Raw genomic sequence first — 19,160 nt, 5'->3', positions numbered from 1 at the left:
CATCTTCCAGTTTGTTTTCCAATATGATACATGCATTTATTAAAATAAATATATTTTTTTTCTTCCCTGTCATGTGTTCTTTGGTTTTTAAGGCTATTCATTTCTTTATTTATTTTAATGGGGGAGAGAGAAGAAACTGATTGTGCTTTTTGGTTTTTTTTTTTACTGTGGTCTGGTGAAAGAATTACAAGAGTCTTGAAAATAAAAAGGTATCTCCTCAATAAATGAGAGGAGCTGGAGTGGAAGATGTTGTTTTAGAATAAGAGCAAAAAGTGGCCCTGAAAAGTAAGCTAGGCACTTGTGCTGGGGAAGTGCCACTGAACCCGGGACTACATGGGACAACCTAACGATCTGTACTACAACGTCATTAAGTCCTAGATGTTTATCTGTAAAGTCACAAATTATGATGAGTGATTCTGCAAGCATGTCACTCAGAATGGAAAGGCATTGCACAGCTTTCTGCACTGATAGTGACTCTGTTCCTTCTTGGCTACTTTTATTTTGGCCAAGTCCAAAATAGAGGGAATGAGGCATTAGTAAAGCAGACTTTATATCCTTCTCCTCACATTTGATTTTATTAACTGAGAGTAGGGCTATTATATAGAAATAATTTATTTTTTACTCAGGGTTTCAGATGAATGCGTCTTCTTGGCCAATGTTTCTCTTAAGAACTCTCAATGGAGCTGAAATGGCACCTGCAGCGTTCTTTAAGAAGGTAAGAAGAAAGGCACTGCTGGTAAACAACTTACTGTCAATTGGTCCATGGTTACATTTTTTTAATGAGGATGCCAAGGTATTACCCTGTTGTCTGCAGCATGGGAAGGCAAGACTATTGTTTAAAATTACTTTGAACTGGATTGGCAAGCTACAAAGCTAGATGGGAAGCGATCTGCTTCTAGTCCATTGGATGGGCACCTCTTTTCCTGAGTTGAGACTTTAAAGTATGGTGTGTTATTTAGAAAAATTGTGTTAGCTGACTTTTTTGTGTCTCGTGGGTTTAAGATACAATGCATCTCACGTTTCTTAACAGCACCTTATTCATGTGATTGTGCACAGGAGTAAAAAAATTTTAGTAGGGAATAAAAGCCATTGGAATACAGTAGTGCTTGGAAAGGTTTTGTTAAACGTTTTCACTGGGCACATACTCGTAATTTAAAATGTAGTGAGAACGTAGTTGAAAATAGCAGAAAAAGCTGTTTGGTTTTTTAAACATGACTCTAGAGTAAGTTACTGTGAAACATGAAAAATAATATAAAACCAACAGTAATATTAAAATGACTTGGTTCAATTTTTTGTCGTGGTGGTAAAACCCTGCTGTCACATTGAATGACTTCATTTTTGATACTGAGAGTGACATTTACAAGTATGTCAGTAAATCAAACAGTTGGATTCAGACCTGCAATCCCATTGCTTGCGTGTTAACTTTATATAATTATATAGTTTTTAAATATAAAATTATCTAAATTTTCTGAGGCATGATGAGCCACACTTCCCTGTGCTAGACTACCAGCACATCTGAGACGGCTTTTGGATAAGGAGGTTCCTGAGGCTGAGGTGGTAATTCAGGTTCCATTGGGTCACAACTCCTGCTGTCACTTACGCTGGTCACATGGACTTTGTTTTTGTTTTTCTTTTGTCCACTTGGAACTGGTCCAAGGCCAAATGAGTTAACAGAGGCCTATAAATAATGTCTAACACTAATGAATTTTTCATGGATTAATTAGGAGGTGAAGCTTTTACCAGACAGTTATCAGTCCCCAGAAATACCCATTCCTTGCAAACCTCCTCTTCTTTATTAGCGTGTAATAATTTCATTTTAGTGTCTTTGCTGTCTGCTGCCCAGACGTAATGTATTGGGTGCAACCTATTGCTTATGTAAATACTTTTAGCAGGGTCTTTCTGTTGTGGAGAATTTTGCTAATTATCCCAGCTGTGTTTGTGGGAACAGAAGCTAGATTTTTGTAGTACAGAAGAGCAAAAGCAAATTTGAAGTAGTTTCCTTGAATCTACTATAACTTTTTGAGAGTAGTGAGTATAAGTATTAAGGATGTTAAAGAAAAATAGAGGGGTTTTTTTTGGTTTTTTTTTTTTTTTTTAAGAGGCCATAGAAATACAAATATTCTACCGCTCTTACTTTTGTAGGAACCACCAAAACCTGTGCCAAACTGCTTTAAAGTTGGAATGAAACTTGAAGCTATAGATAGAAAGAACCCATACTTGATTTGCCCAGCAACCATTGGAGATGTTAAAGGAGATGAAGTTTTTGTTACCTTTGATGGCTGGAGAGGAGCATTTGACTATTGGTGCAGATGTGATTCTCGAGATATTTTCCCAGTCGGATGGTGTAGCTTGACAGGAGATGCATTACAACCACCAGGGAACAATGGTAAGATGACTAATAATATTGCTTAATTATTTTTCCCCTCAATTACAGCAGAATCTTAAAAACCAGCTGGCTGTATGCAGATAAGACTGAAGATTTGATGTGTGAATAGCTGATGAGGATGAAATGTTGTTAAATTTTCTTTATGTAGTTTAAAGCTAATAGGATAGCTTCTGGGAAACAATTTTTGTCTGTTCATAGTAACTCTGGGAACATGTCTTACTTAATACTCTTAGGGAGGCTTTTTATAATCTTTAATTTTTGTGTGCTTGTGAAGAATCTTGGATTTAATACAAACAGCAAATCTAGTTTATAGATAGTTAAATGCTCCTGTGTAATGGTACTAATATATTTGCTGCGGCAGCACTTTATATTAAGCTAACTGCTAAGAAAGTAAAGTAGTCTTTGCTTCTGTGATGACTGAAGGTTTAAACTATATATTTAGTGTTTCTTCCTTCATATTCGTAAAATTCTGTCTTGAAGTTGCCTATTCTGAATGCTTTATCATCCTCATACCTTTAAGGATGTTTGTACATAGGGTTATAGAGTCCCTTTAACTAATAGCCACTGTGCTTTATAATGTACAGCTATCTACCTTAGAAAGAAGTGAAATGGAATAAAGAGGGATATCCCTGAATGCGACTCCTCTGCTACTCTGGGGACCTCTTATCATGTTTCTGTAGTGTAAGGCTTTTCTGTGAAACTGTTTGGGCTCTTCTATCCTCACTTCCTTCGAATTTGACAGAAAGAGAGGTTGTTGAAGAGGAGAACCGTATTTTAATGAATTACTTTAATATTGTTGACCAGAATAATTTGTTCTTATGGTGAGCATTTTCACAGCTGGTGTTAGGTGAGTAAAGGAACGAGTAGACTGGTATCACAGAACTCTCACTGGAAGTACCAAAGGAACAGAAGCAAGAAGGCAAGAAAACCTTAGCGATTCTGTGATTCTGTGAAATCACTTGTGTTTCCTGCCCTCTCCATCCCCATTGTTTTTCTCAATCTTTTACCAGCAGATCAAGAACCATATGGAAAATCTAAGTGAGATTAGTTAAGGGTAACTCTGCATCCTTGCCCTCCCCTACCTGTCGGTAGTTGCTGCCAACGGTAATAGTACCTGTAATCTAGTTCAGTCCATTTTGGCGGGTTTCGGCAAGGGAGCAACTATGTGTGTAGCTGTACTGGCAGATCCAAGATGATCTGCTGGTACAAATCTGCAGCAAGAAGGCAGGGGGAAGTCAGGTGAGGACAATCTACCTTTGATCAGATGTCATCTAATAGGCACCAAGCTGACCGCAGCCGTAGTGTTTTTGCGCTCCCAATTTGTAAAGTCTTTCTCAGCTTCTTCAGAAGGTTGACCTTGTCTTGGGACATCATGAATGAGATGTGTTGTTATGGTAAGTTAATTACGTTAATTATGGTGAAATAAAATGGCTTTATACAAAAAGGGCTGTGTAAATAAGTGGCGTAAAATTTTTAGAAGATATTTTTGTGACAGTTTAGATTGCCGCGTCCAATTGCGTCTTCTGGAAAAAAAATTATTAAATTGTTTAGTCTACTCCAGTTTCCATGCTGGAAAACCAGCAATATTTTGAGATAATATGTACAGAATTTTTCTTGACTGATTAGTGCTTGATAGAGAGCAAAGAGTTGATTAACAATTAATTAGTAAAGTTGATTATGTATTCCAGTTGTTCAGGTAATAAACCAAACAAAATTCTTGAGTATGTTCAAATTTGCTGAAGGCTTAAAGTACCTACCCAGGTATTTTTATGGATTCTATTGCTTTGTTATGAAAAACAGTAACACTTTAGGCATTAATAAAACCTGAAGCAAGGTTCTTACAGACTTGTAGTCAAAACTGAGAATTTTAGATATGATAGAAACTGGGGGTAGGGAGGTGCAGGCTGGGGATTTTGTTATTTTTAATTCTAAAAGTGAGCCCAAAGTTAACTGCAGTTTTATTAAAATTGTGTGTGCTCCTTTTTTCCCCTGTTCTTTGTTAAAATTGTGTGTGCCCCTTTTTTCCCCTGTTTTGAGCATAAAAAATGTGTTCTTTCAGTTTTGCTTCATGTGCTTATTTTTTATGGGCTCTTTGTGCATGTTACGCGCACTTGTCAAATTTACACACGTAGATGAAATATTTTTTGCTGTCAAGTTATGTTTGTCACTGTTATTTGATCGCTTTTGAGCCATTAAAGAACTGTAATGATAGTCCTTTATTAAGATGTAAATAATAGCTTCAAGGAGAGTGTAATCAAGTAATTTCATTTCAGAAATATGATAATGCTGCAGGATTCTTCATTAAGTCACATTAACATTGACTACTCCTGTTAAGGAAGAAAGTATGACAGATACTATATTGTGCGGATTGACTTGAAATATTATAGCATTATTCTGGCTTGGACTTTTTTCCTGCAGGTTAGTTTAGTATTTCTGCCTTGAATTACTGCATTAGAAAGTGAAAATAATTGACTGAGTGTGGCTTAGATTTCAGAGTGAATATAATGGGCAGTATTCTTGATTTTTTTGTAACTACTTCTTCTGAAAGTACTTAAATGTGTTAAATCACTAGTTAAAGGACTGAACACCCCACCCCCCCCAGCCCCCAGATCTTAGTGACCAGGCAAAACCAATACCCTGCTATCTAAGTATGAAAGCGATAAAAGATGCTTTAAATTTCATCCGTACCTAGGACAACAGTTTCCTGCCATGAGACTTATATTTTAGGGTCTAATTTAGCCCTTTGAAAGAGAGATAAAATGCAGTAAGGGAGACAATATGAAAATTAGGGAAGATTTTGTCTCGGCTGTTTACTGTCTTAGCCATTTAGGATGCCCAGAGAGAATGTAGGACCTTTGTCATGGGAATTTTTTAAGAACAGTTTAAACACAGGCTTCTTAGGTTTGGGTGAATTTATTCAGAACAGATTACGTGCTATATTTAGTCTTTCTAGCCTTATCTTCTGTAACTCGCTTTGGTTTTAGAAAGTTAAGCTCAGGAACTATGACGCAATTAATAGAAGACACAATTAATAGAAGGTACAATGGAGAAGGTGGGTGAAAAGTTGTTTTGGACCAACTGTTTGTAACATTCAGGCCTTAATCTTCATGTTGATCTTTTGTCTTTGGTCCTTATCAGATAATGTGACTTAGGTGAACCTGACTGGGTGTCAGGGTATGCGTACAGTGGTATGAAATGTAGCATTCAATATTTATACTAGCAGAGGCGGTGCTTAGCTAATATTGGAGTTTGTTTCCTTAGAAATATCTCTGATAGTAGTAATTCATGTTATGTATGGTTTGACAGCGGTGCTTGATGTCGGCTTGGCCTGCTGGCTGAAGATGAATATTTTAAGGATGCAGTAGATTGTTTTCTCTGTGTCTCTTGGTCACTTAAGTGCTTTTAGAGACGACTTGTCACTCAGACACATCAGTGTGAACTATAGCTGGTGAAAGAAGTTTACATGATAGTGTCTATGCTGGATCAATCTGAAGGACCATCTGCTCTAGCAGGCTTTCTCCAGCAGTGGCTGAAAGCAGATGTCTGAAGAAAAACATAAGCATATAGGAGAGAGGTTTGCAGAAGTATTCCTAATATCTGGCCATCTACCACCCAGCACATCCCAAGCCCAGAATAATGCTTTTATGCTGAGTACCTCCTGGAGGAGCTTGATCTATTTTGTTCAATTCTATTTTGGAGCCATCTGAACTTTTAGCACTTTTATCCTGTAGTAAGGAGTTCTGTACTTGAGTATATGTTCTGTGGGAAAGAAGATACTCTTTTTCTTGCTTGTAGTTTCATTTGTTGTCCTCATGTTCTTGTACTGAAATATCTTCTTGTACTTCCACTACTTGTACAGGAAGATACAGTAAATAGTCATTCCCTAATTGCCGCCTTCATATCCACCACAACTTTGTAGGCCTGTATTCTAGCTTCCCTCAGCTACCTGTATTCCAAACTTGTAAAATCCTGTTCTGTTTCATTTTTTCATTTTGTTCTGGAATAATTTTAATTCCTGTGATCACCCTGGTTCTTCCGTACTGTTTTCATTTCAGCTATGTCATTTCTGGGCCACTGGAACCAGAAGTGCATGAGGTATTTAAGACTTGGTGGCATTGTGGTGGTTTCTGGTTTGGGTTTTTTTTTTTCTGTTTCTTCTATAATTATTCATGAATTGATATTTGTGATTTTTGGACTACTACTGAGCAATGAACTAATACTGTCATAGAAATATTTATTTTAATTTTAAGATATCATTTTTATATGCATCAGCTAATAGCCCATCATTGATCACAGAAGCTGGGTTATTTTGAATTGCTTGACATTGAATTTCATCTGTTAGTTCCTCTGCTGAGCAACTGCTCAGTTTTACAAGATCTTTTTATACATCTTTACTGACTAAAATAATTCTTCAGCACTTGTTGCCATTTCATGCTTTACTCTTGTCCTAGATCATATATGAATCAAATGGCACAAGCCCAAGCAGAGATCTCATCAGGATGTCTCTAGAGTCCTCTGTCGACTGTGGAATCATGTCTGTTTATTCCTGGCTACTGTTTGGTATTTCCCAAGAAATTCTTTAGAAAGATCATGAGGATCTTCCCTCATATCCATTGCCAGCTAAGGATTTCTTTAAGAGACTGTGGTGTGAGATCTTGTCAAGTGCAAACCCACAGACTAGATCAGTTGACTTTCCATTGTCTGCTTGCTTATTGACTCCTTAAAGAAATTAGTAATAGATTTGTGAGATGTGACTTTTCTCTACAAAAGTGATGACTGGTTCTCCTCTAACACATTGTATTTATCTTTGGGTTCACTACCTCTGTTCTGTACAAGAGTTTTTAGCAGCTTGGCCAGTACAAACATCAGGTGCCCTGTCCGTACCTTGCTGGCTAGAGTGTTGGCATCGCATTAGCCACCTCTAAGTCTCTGAACTTGAGGCAATTTTAAGGACAAACTTGCACAGCACTATCAGTATGGTGGACATTTCATCTTTTCGTTTCCTTAAAATTCCAAAGTGCTGTATGTCCTGCCAACTCTCTACTGTTTGATTTGTCTCCATTTCCTGACCTCTACTACTGGTACTTCATGTCAGGGAACTTTTTTCAGATCCCTGTGAAGAGGGGTTCTGCTACGGGAACTGAAGTGATGAGCTTCCTTGGAGTGAATATGAACACAAACTAACCATTCAGTCTTCTTGTTGCTTTAGTATTATCTTCTGTGTTTGATCATGCTGAAATTTGATAATCTGTTGGGTCCATATAACTTCTGCTTTTCATATGCTTTAAAAAGGCTTTTAAAGTTTGATATCTTTTGAATTTTTTTCTATTAACTCTTTTTCTAAGCCAAACTTATTATGTTTTTCTAGTTAACCACCATAGATTGTAATTTTTATTTTACTCAATTGGATAATAGAAAGGTGTACTATGCCTAAGAATATTCTTGTATTGCACTGTAGCTAGTTGCATTTGAGGCTTGTTATTGAAGTAGATGGCAGGTGACTGGAGATTGTCAGAGCAGTTTTGGTTTGCTGTTTCTATATAAATTCATTTTACTGTTTAGTCATTACATGTAAATGGCAGTTACTTAGGCAACCCACCTTTTTATTTATAATAGAAGTAAAACCATTTTCATAAAAGAGAGAAAACAAAAGAACAACTGGGGACAAGCCATGTGGGAAATGATAAGTAGTTTCACCTGCAAAGATTAATTTCAGTATAAAGTAGTATCTGTCGTTTAGATGTGAACAGCATCTGGAGAGGGATCAGTTTCTATATATCCCTGATCCCCACAGTCTTAAAAAGCCTCATCTTTGATGGATGAAGGTGATGCAAGAACTCATGAAGAAGGAACTGCTGTCTGTGTTCTACAGGAGAGAATTTGGGTGACCAAAGGAAGATGATGTAGTAATCTAAATAAAAACAGTGATACACTGTAGCTTTTATCCTTAGTCCCCTTCCTTCCTGTCTCCCCTCATTGCTTTTCTCCCAATTCAGTGCATTTATTGTCAGAGCAATCTTCTTTAATTACACTAATCAGCCTGTGATGTTAAAGGTCTTCTTCAAAAGCTGTCTGCAGCAATAAGAATAGTAGAGGCTCAAGCACAGATTAAAAAGTATCTTGTTTGTCTGCTTTATGATTTCTTAGTTTAGTTTTATTTAATTTTCAGACGTGTTCTCAATGCTTGCTTTGTGCAGATTTTTCCAAGCTAGCTACTGGAGATGCACTTTTCTGTTATCGATAATGAAATTACGTCAGAATAGCTGTGCTGTATTTTCAGCTGAGTTGTACGCAAATGTGCAACATCAATATAAACTTAAGTACTACTCTGTATGTTTGCAGGTGAAACAAAAGAAGTGTTGAAACTTCAGACAGAGCTACAGTTAGATCTTTGAAAAGACTCTGTGTTGTTTAAAGTAGCCAAAAAATTCAGATAAGCATGGTAATTCTTAAGTTTCATCAAAGAAAAGAACAAATGCTGAAATGATACAATTTCATACTGCTGGAGGTTTCATTTTTCTCTCAGTGCAGCCAGCTTCTTTTCACGATCAGGCACATACAGTAAGCAGATTTATGCTGTCTTCAGAATTGTACATGAAAAGCTCCTCAGTGCTTCAGGCTAAAATCTGATTTGCCACATTCTCTCACATGTTAAGCTTTTTTATTTGGTATTAATGTTTCCTGGCATCTTGCAGCAAGGCCTGGATGGTGCTGCTACAGGGCAGTAATCACTTAAGAAATAATAAAGGGTTTGCCTTTCCCAAAGCTGTGACCTTACTGCAAGTCTGGTTTCCTCACCATCTTACCATGTTTACTTATAAGGTAGTTGTAATTTTCTTTTAAATTGGAAGTACTTCAACACATGTATTTTTGACTGTTAATGGAAAATACTTTTTATATTTGCTCTTGTTCAGGTCTTGTGGATACTAATGTCAACAGTGGTTGTGTTGCCCAACTAGTGGATGGGATTGAGTGGATTTTTTCCAAGTCTGTGTAGTACATATAAGCTATGTTAAGAGTATCAGTGCTGTCATTCAGATATTGGGACAAAACAAATTGTGGCATTGCACTAACCACACTCTGCATTTCTTTTTTTCTTCCCCTGAAGCTTGTTGCATTTTATTGTTTCATTTTGGGCCCACCTTTCATCCTGTTGATGCTATTTGGGGAAAAATAATGGCAAAGCCTGGGCAGAATCAGTAATGATGGAGTGAAGAATCAGGATGTTAAAAGTCTTACCCAATGTGTACAGCTAGGCTTTGCGAGGCTTATTGACAGATTCATCATCAGCACACCTAAACTGTCTTCAGGTAATTAAAGTTTGTGCTGCTTTGAGAGTTTGTCAGGTATTTAATTGCTCTCTTCCTTCTCAGCTTGTCAACAAAACACAGTTCTTTTTTGGTTTGTGTGGTTTTTTTGGTGGTTTTTTTTTTTTTCCCTAGTGTGGTTGCAATGGCAATGCTTTGTTGAAGGGTGAGACTAGAAGCTGGCTTTTCACAGTTCTTGGTTTCTGGAGATTAACTGGAGAGATCTTTCCAGAAGTCTTCCTTTTATTTTGCTTGTACTCCCCCACTCTCGCATGCCCCCTGCCCCAGCTGGGCAATTAAAAGTTGCTTTTTTGGAAGTGATGTGTGTTAGTTTGGTTAGCAGTGGGTTTTGATGGCCCTTAATTAGTATTTTTACAGGTCTGTTCCATAGGTGCTGGCTTGCCTAGCTCTTGAAAATGTGGGAGACTGGGGGTGGGGGTGAGGGACCGAAGGTGCTACAATGCTGCCTGGGGAAGTCACTACGAAAGAAATGCTTTCCTGTCCTCCGGTTTTGTCTTATGTTGCTTGGAGCCCTCCATTTCACCTTTCAGGGCTGTGAAAAGAAGGCTAGGCTTTTTCACAGAAGATAGCAAGAGACTTTTCTTTTTCTTTTGTTATACTGGTAGCAGAAATTAAAATCTAGAAAGAAGAAAATTGCAAGCTATCATGTCCGTGTCTTGCCAAGGTTAAGTTTCCAAGTGCAGTGTTGCTTTTCAGATAGCAAAATGATGACTTATAACTGATTTTGTATCATAGAAACATATCAGTTAGTATCTCGCAGCTACCTCTTAACCAGAAGTAATCCAAACACAGATAGAAAGAGGTGGCATGTATTACAGATACTTACGCTTTTGTATGGCTCTCTTGTTCAATTGAGACATAAGGACATAAATTTTTATAATCCATGGCAGTAAGCTGTTTTGAAAAATTGCTAATCTTTTCCACCTCCTTTACCAGTTGTCAAAATTATCATGATAATAACTTACTGTATTAAAGAAGGTTAATTTTACAGTTAAAATCCCAGGCTAGAACTCAGGAGGTTGGTTTCCATTACTTCTGCTGTGGAATGCTCACATGGGTTTAGGCTAAGTTGCTAAATCTCTTTGGCTCTTTTTTTTTTATCTGTAAATGGGAGAAAGGCCAGGTTTTTATATTTTCAGAAGAACATTCGGCTTGCATCTCAGTGGGGGCATAGGAACAATACCACAGTACAAATAGAATCATTTCTGTCTTGAAAGAAATGCTGGTTTAAACTCTGAATTACTGTTTTTACTGCCCTAATTGGCACCTTCACCTAAGGTAGCAATGCTGTGTTCACAGAATGTATGGCAAAATGGACCCCTACCTTGCTTTGTGTAATTTCACTTCAGCTTTTTAAAGTCTTGTCTTGTAGTTGCTGCTCTGTGACACTAACGGAATGGTAGACTTCTAATGTTTAAATATTACAAAACTGAACATTTTTTCCTCACTTTCCATAAAAACATGGAGTGAAACTGTCACTGTGGATTATCTGAGGGAATTTTACTAATTAGAATTGCATGAGAATTCAGGCTTCTGAGCTGTCATCTGTTCCATCCCCTTCTCAAGTGCTGGAGGTTTCAGTAGCTTCAGATTCCACAGTTGTCTGAAATATCTGGCTTATTCTGGCAAGAGATCTTGGGGATAACATTCTGGGGTCAAATTTTGCAGTCCTGCATGTGTCTGGGCAGTTTTTCTGCTTCTGCAAGCAGAATTTGGCCCTCATCTGAAGTCAAATCTTTCATGTCCTTCTCATGCAAATCAGCTCGGTTGACTCCAGTGGATCTGCTTGTGTGAATGAGGACCAAGTTGTGGCAATGCATCTTTAGGCTGTGAGTTCCAAGATACTGGATTTGGGGTTTCTCTTACATATGTTGGATACAAAGTTTATAGGTGTTGGGATTCTCACAGAACGGTTTGGGGGAAAAAATGAGACTGTTTTGAATGAGCAGTAATTGAAAGTTTGAAAGCTGTTTGTGTGTTGCATGAAGGTAGTCATCTATAGCCCTCACTAACATGACAGTATCACTAGAGCTCTGTGAACTTTGAAAACGCCATTTAGTTGCTGACATTACTATGGTAAAGAATGTTTGTGTAGCGTGATCTCTGCTCTTCAGTTATTGAGGACACTGGTACAGTTTTTGGGTGTAAATAAGAGCCTTGGGAAAGAATGCCATGCAATGCATCCCGCTCCTGAAACTGGAGCAGTGGATATTTGTGTAGAAGAGCAACACAACACAAATGCTTGATTTTGTTTGTGCAAATGAGAAGGCCTTTGTGATGCAAAGCAGCATCCTGAAAAGGCGAATGTGCTTTTTTGGTTGTAAATATCTCAGCTAAATACCACAGTAATTGCAAGCAGAGCTTGGCATTTTTCCTCTCTATTCTCTTTATCGTTATATTTTAACAAGTTCTCATGAGACTATTAAAATGTCTTAGTTTTTGGAACATGTGGCCTGGTGGGGATAACTCTGCCTACAGATGCAGTGGGTTGGCAGCTCGGTTTTGCATGTCTTTTCATTTCCCTCCAGATCCTGTGACCCAGCATAACCTTTGGTCTCCCTCTGAAGGCCGGGGTGAAGGAAGTATGAGCAGGTGACTGATGATCACTGTCAATACAGCCTGCAGACAATATGGGAATTACTTTAGCAGTCTCCCACTCCCTTGCGCTCCCCCCATCCTCTCTTAGATCAACAAATGCAAATAGCAGCCTCCTCATTTGCTGCTATCTCTGGGAGGCTGCCCAGGCAGCATGGGCTTTGTTGCAGTCCTGTCTGTTGAAAATAGCAGCTTCAGCCCTAGGCAGAAGGAAAAATACCAAATGGGACCTGACCGCCCCCTTAATGGTTAATGCTGCTAATATTTGGTCCTCTGGCGTATACAGGTAGGAGGATGCTGAGATAAGGGTACTTGATATGTGTGGTTCAAGAGGGCAGCCTGAAGTGGTTGGAGCTGTTTGCATTGTTACTCTTTGTCCAGTAAATGTTCTTCTGGAAGGGAATAGGGATTGCCCAGTGTCCCGAAACTCATACCTGTGCTCCTAGAACCTGTTGACATTGCAATTAGCTGTGTATTTAACCTTAGCTGTGTCTTTACTGTGCAAGAATAGAAATGCATTTGCTAGATTTCAGCATAGGCAGAGGCACAAAGAATTTGTGAAACAACATTTCTTTTCGAGGTCATGACTGTTTTGTTAAACGCATAGTTGTGTGGCACAAATAAATAAAACTAGCTGCATTTTACATTGGTGTAAGCATAATACAGGACGCAATATGTAGTACTGTATTGCACAGCATACAGTTGTTATTGTTTTGCTTTCCAGATGTACAGCTTAACAGAAGTTGTCATTCAGCAATTCAGAGACAATGCTACGCCAGCATTTGGTTAAATTTCTGTTCATCCTATTTTAAGCTGTCATTGCATATGAAAATAAATTTTGGCATACATAAATAAAAGGAAAGCGATCACTTTGCATATCCAGAAGGTGGTCCTTCTCAGATACCTAGGGATATCATGTCTGTATTTGATGTATTAGGATTGCAACCAGCCATAATGAAGAAGTTTCTTCTGAGCTGCCATTTCGGAATATTAGATTAGTAACCGAATCAGACAAATAGCAATGTATGTAAATGCTCCTACAGCTTTAAAAATGTGTGTCAGTAGTACTTGTATTTTATAAGAAGTCTGTTTGCAGTTTGTATTTCATCTTACTGTGACATTTTCTATTGCAAATACTTAATAAGTTAACTCCTGAATAAAAATTCAGAGTTAAAGTAACAGTTGTAAAGCTAGGTGCTGGGCTGTTAAGTTGAATATAATTCGTAGACCTGGATAGACATTAAAACTATTAATCTTGAAGTGTGTTCTTTTCTCAAGATCTCATTTCAAATTTGTCTTTGAGTTTTATTTCATGTTTTATTTGCTTACCAGAAAGCCTCAACATCCTAATATTTTAGGAGAAGAAATATTCCGAAGTCACAAAAATCCAGGAAATTAACTATTAGTAGCCCCCTATGCTCCACTTTCAGTCTGCAGTAGTGCTTTGGATCAGGCACTGACTGACACAGTCAAAGCCTGCTTGAACCCTGACTTGCAATACTTCTAAGTTGTGTCACATTAAGTTCATAGTATTTAAGGTTAGGGCGAATTACTGGGTTTCATCAGTGAGATGCGAAAGGCTGTGGTAGGGGCAGTGTGATACTATAAAGCCATCTAATTTTAGTGTAAAGGCTTCAAATGATTTCAAATAAGTTATGTGTTCCTTCCCCACAGCTCTCTCAACAAGGGTGGTTTGATGTCACAAAATCTCCCATTTTGATCTTCTAATTACCTCTTCCGCAACTTATGCATCTGTCTGCCTGCCAGTAGTCGGGCCAACAAAATAGAATATTTGTTGGACTTTTGGACTTAGTAATTGCTTTTTGTTGGCTGCAAGTGCTGCTGTAGCATGGTGCAGTACATCTTTTCATTGAGATTATGTGTATCCGTAGCTTCTGTTTGGCATCCTTCTGGTATTTTAATCTGCCCATTGCGACAGGAATTGTTAAAATAAAATCATTATTATTTCAGAGAAGAGTAGTTGGGTGGAAAAGATTGCTAACTAGGAAGTTCTGTTCAATGAAATCTGATTACATATTGCAGCTTCACACCAGATTATAATACGGTCACATCATATACATATTGGATCAATTTTGTATTGGGGTGGGAGATTCAACGGAGAACCACTTCAGTATTAAGAAATGAATAAAAATGATACTTTGTGTCTGATTTTTGGAAGTCCTTCTTCCAAATAAAATTTTAATTCTGGATGGCTCCGGGTAGAAAAATCTGGGTATAGTTATGTGAACGTAACTTTCTAAACTGGCATCTCAGACAAATGCTCATTAATGATACTTTGCCTATCATCAGTTTCTTCTCTTCAGTGGGATGATTTTCTTCGCTGCTCAAAATTGGTTTGTAGCTCCCTAGAAGTAGTTGGCATGTCTTACAATCATGGAAACTGCTCTTAGAGGAGAACAGATGTATTATGGGCTGTATAATTTGTGAAGTATTTTGAAGGCCTTCTTGATGAATGGCACTTAATAAATATCATAATTAAATTATGGAAAGCATTTATAAGGTGAGTGGATTAATTCTTTTTTTTAATTGTTTTGATTTGATTGTTTTTCTCTTAGGAAAGTCCCTCAAAAAGAATGGGTATAAAGAGTTCTTTCTTTGGCTTTAATGAAGTTACATAGTTTAATGCCAACCACTTAAGTTCAAAATATCCAAGTATATTTATTTTACAATGTAAATTGTGCACTACATTTTTATTTTTTTTAAACCTCTGTTAGAAAAGTTGCTTTCCATCATTCATTTTGAGGTTTTCCCCCCCTTCCCTTTTGTTTCTGTTTTTCTTCAGTTTCCATTACAAAGAGCAGTGCAAAAATCCAATCTTCCCCTTCCAAAGTGACCCGGCGTTCAATGCAGTCTCCACAGAAATCTGCTCCAGTACCAGCGCAGCGGGGCAGGAAACCAGGTCGGGGCAAACCCCCTGGACAGTCTGCAGTTCCCAAGAAGGGCAGGTCTAAAAATATTCCCCTGACAAAAAGCACCTCTCATACTGAAAGTCTTAAAACAAGGAAAAAAAGTTTAAAACCTGGAAAAAAGGTTAGTCCGTATCTACTACTTTACTTTATATTGCAAAATTTTGTAGTGAGATTTTTTTTATTATTATTTAATTTTCTGTGTTCTCTTCAGCCTTCAGGGCTTCACTGTTTTCAGCAGTTGATTACAAGAAAAAGTCTAGAATAGCTATTCTGGAATATTTCAGTATAAGCTTCTGTGGATTATTTTATTCCAGAACAAGATTACTAATTTATTTATGGGTGAGTTGTTGGTGTTGAAAAATACTATTCTGGAATAGCTATTTCCAGTAAAATTACAAGAGCCAGAGAAGCCTTTAGGCTTTTTAGTCTGGGTTATTTTGTTACTGAACCATATATATAGTTTGCATATTTTTTTTTAATTTATTTTTTTGTTTCGTGTTTAGACTAAACAAAGGATTAGGAACAGTGAGGGCTTTCTTGCAGAACGTAGGCATCTTAAGCATACAGCTGGATTTGCCAAACGAATCTCTTAGATACCGCCTAATCCTGGAGATGCTAGCATGAAGCAGAAAGCTTCCTTCCAGGCAATACATTGCTCCAGGTGTGGGCCTAATTCTGCCCTGGTCTGAAAGACACGATGCCTTTCTCCCTGCCAAGCTGAGTCGGACCTGGAGTGTTGGCAGCTGCCTCCAGCTTCAGCTCCTCTGGAGCTGTTTGATCAGGTACAAATTGGCACTGCTGTAACCCCCCCTTCCCACTCCCACGTGACACCAACACTGGTGGGTAAACAATCCCAGAGTGAGCTAGTTCAGGGAGCTAAACTGTAGGCAACTAACCCAGCATCCATCTCTCTTACTTCCTTCTTTGTCTGCTCCTCCCCAAAAAAGCACAAATGCTACAGCTGCTGCAAGGAGGGATAGGATCACAGCAGGGCAGATTTAGGGCAATTTGAATTGCCTTGGAAGTACAGTCTAATTTGTGAGGCGTGCTCACCCACTGCAGGCTGTCAAAGAGTAGCAATTACCCCAGACAATTTGTGTCTGTCCCTGTGCTCCTCCCTCCTTTGCATTAGCACTAATGGAGGAGTGGGGGGCATTGTTTTTTGGTTTTTTTTTTTTTTTTTTCCCTCCTCCAACCCAAGCTTTCAAAAAGTTGACATTTTGGGGTTTTTCTTCTCCAGTCTGGATCACTGTGGGCTATGGTGTCTATTGCTAGTGATGTGTGGGAAGGGGCGGAGTAATGGCACAGGTGGGACTTTCCTCTGCAGTGATAGTGTTGATCAGCGTAAAGTGCTAGTGAAGTAACATTATTCAAGCATACCCAGAAGGATCTAGTACAAAACTGGAAGCAGGCACTTTGTTGAAATAATGACCACAAGGTAAGAAATGATTCTGGGGATCAGAAATGGGAAGTCGAGCACTGTTTCCTCTGCTGCCTGCCCATTCCAGTTGGGTATCCAAACTGGTAGGCTACTGATGCAAGCGGTCTTCAGCTTTATCTCTTGCTTGGTGTATAGAAGTGCACAGAGACACAGATTAAAGAGGAGAAAGGTGCTCCCATCCAGACTCGTCTGGTGGATGGGGTGTTCTCCATAAGTCTGGGGGGCTTTAAGGGAGGACATTGAACACAGGACTTCCGTATCTTAAGGACGTACTCAGGTATGGCAGGATGCGCACTTTCATGTAAGAGTTTTGTCCTCTGTGTCTCAGGAAAAAGCAATTGAGAGGCTTTGTGTATCCTTTGAAAGAATAGTTGGAGGCATCTCACCCTTAGAGGAGGCTTCTGGGCTCTAAACGCTGGATGTCTGAAAGTGTCTGCTTGGAGCACTGCATTTGGCACCTGGTCTGTGTGAGGTACTTGAGGGGGGATTTGCTTGGGGAATGGCGGTCACTGCTGGCATTTGAGGCAGTGAATCTGAGGTACCTCTACACACTCCTGATTTCCTCTGTGCGGCCAGGCAACTAAGAGTTAGGTTTTGCAGAATCTAAGTTTGATATATCTAACTTGGGAGTTTTACTACATTAACTTTTGCATTAAAAACTTTAAAAATTAGCTCTTTTTGAGAATCCACAGAAGGTTGTTACTGCTTTGGTACGTGGTTAAATTGCCAAGACATTATACATATGTGCAAGCTCTTCTTTGGACTGTAAACACCTGAGGATGAAGAGAGGAAATGGCTTTGTGGGAGTTCTGCACAGAGAGGGTGTATCTGACATGGAGTGCCATACAGCCTGTATACCTCACAATACATACGCAAATATAATGCAAGTGGTATGTGCCTAGAGGTTTGAAAGGGCTTTCCTTCCCTTCCCCCCCCCCCTCCCCGAGCGATCCAAAAAAATACTCCAGATTTCAGGCTAAGTAATTGTGCTTCAAGTGTGAGCCTGGCTATGTGGTAGTTCAAAACCTGTGTATTTAGGGAGATGGGTCTATGCCTGATATGCTGTAGAGTTGTTTGTCTTTCTTTGCCCTTTTAAGTTTGTTAAGCTGCAATGTTTGTCATTGTGCAGGTATTAACTTTTATTATACAGCTAGGAATGTTGAACTGTTGTGTCATTTTTCTCCTTTATTTAAAAGTTTCTAAGCTTCTCCGTAAGTGAGAAGATGCGTGTCGGGTTTTGTTTTCTCTTTGTCTCCCCCAGTTTGCACTGTATGTTTTTACTCTGTTGTAATGAAGAGCAAATCTCTTTTACACCTCTTTCATTATTTTTAAAAGTACACTTTGCATAACAATGCAAATAATTCCTTCCAGAATTTTTTGAGGAATTGTCTTGGTCCGAGTGTGGATCACAGCCCTAAATTCGACCCCACAAGAAGAGGTTTTAATCATCAGCATAAAGCCTGGGAAGTTGGCTATGTGTTGCCAGACTGTGAGCACTGCTTTCTGCAGGCAAACAGAGCTGGCGTGCCCTCCTAGCTGGCAGGGGCTAGCCAGCAACACCCTGACCAAACAGATGTGCTGAGCCCCCCTGGGAACATGGCCTGCCTCATGAAACAACATGGCTTTGGGATCGCAGTTTGCTGCTCATCAGTTTGGGGTTGCAAAATGAGAACCTCAGCTGAGCAAGCATAACGTACTGTATTTCCAAAACACACGCTCTTTCCTCCTTCTGAAGGAGAGGGTAGGAAATAACCAGCTAGCCTCACCATGCTTATGTGTTAGTGAGGAGGGCGGATAGTTCCTCTGTTTTACAGTTTAGTGTTTGTATTTTGTTTTCATGCCTACATTTCTCCCATTTCTTCCTCTTTCCCCTCAACTTGACCACCCATGTTTTGCAGCGTGCTGACAGACAACTGCCCCCCCAAAGAGTCCCTCTTCCAGAGGGGCCTTCAGGAATGTCAGACTTCGGATCAAAAGCTCAAACTTCCCAAGTGCATTTTTGTTCTCTGTATTAAGGATGGAGAGAGACCTTTCTGTCACCCAATATTAAGATACATAGACAATTCTTGACAAGTAATACATCACTGCTTGGTTCAGTGTCTGATGTGAGCCACCTCGTCTCATTCACAATGCAATGCCAAGCCTTGCAGTCTATTCCTTATGTTCATGGCGATTCCACCCAGTGCCATATTGTCAAGTAGTTTCTCCAGCCAAACCTATCTTCTCTGAACTGGAAGGAGCACGGAAGTTTTCTTTAAAGTGCCCTGGATTTCAGAATAAAATTAATTTATTCTTTATAGGTGTTGCGAAGAAGACAAGCACTGCTGCTCTTAGGAAGGTGTATATTTTGATTGCTTTCTACATGATTTTTAATATATTATTTGGAAAATATGCTGCTTCTAAAAGTGTAAAGGATGAATACTGCTAAATGGAAGAGGGCTTAGCCTCCCTTAGCAACTTGACTGAATTTTCACTTCACT

At 38.9% G+C, this 19,160-nt stretch overlaps 1 protein-coding gene across 1 annotated transcript in view; it reads left to right on the top strand.

Annotated features, from left to right (window-relative positions):
• SCML2 (Scm polycomb group protein like 2) overlaps positions 1-19,160 on the top strand; it is a 56,975-nt gene that overhangs the window by 20,799 nt on the left and 17,016 nt on the right. The window contains exons 5-7 of the mRNA XM_059817909.1: positions 627-715; positions 2,143-2,386; positions 15,113-15,360. Coding sequence (XP_059673892.1) covers positions 627-715; positions 2,143-2,386; positions 15,113-15,360 — 581 coding nt within the window. The remainder of the gene's footprint in view (positions 1-626; positions 716-2,142; positions 2,387-15,112; positions 15,361-19,160) is intronic.

The sequence above is a fragment of the Gavia stellata genome, chromosome 1 (assembly GCF_030936135.1).
Source record: "Gavia stellata isolate bGavSte3 chromosome 1, bGavSte3.hap2, whole genome shotgun sequence".
NCBI classification, from domain to species: domain Eukaryota; kingdom Metazoa; phylum Chordata; class Aves; order Gaviiformes; family Gaviidae; genus Gavia; species Gavia stellata.
Note: the sequence above shows the minus strand (reverse complement) of the source record. Positions and strands in the feature narration are given on the sequence as shown.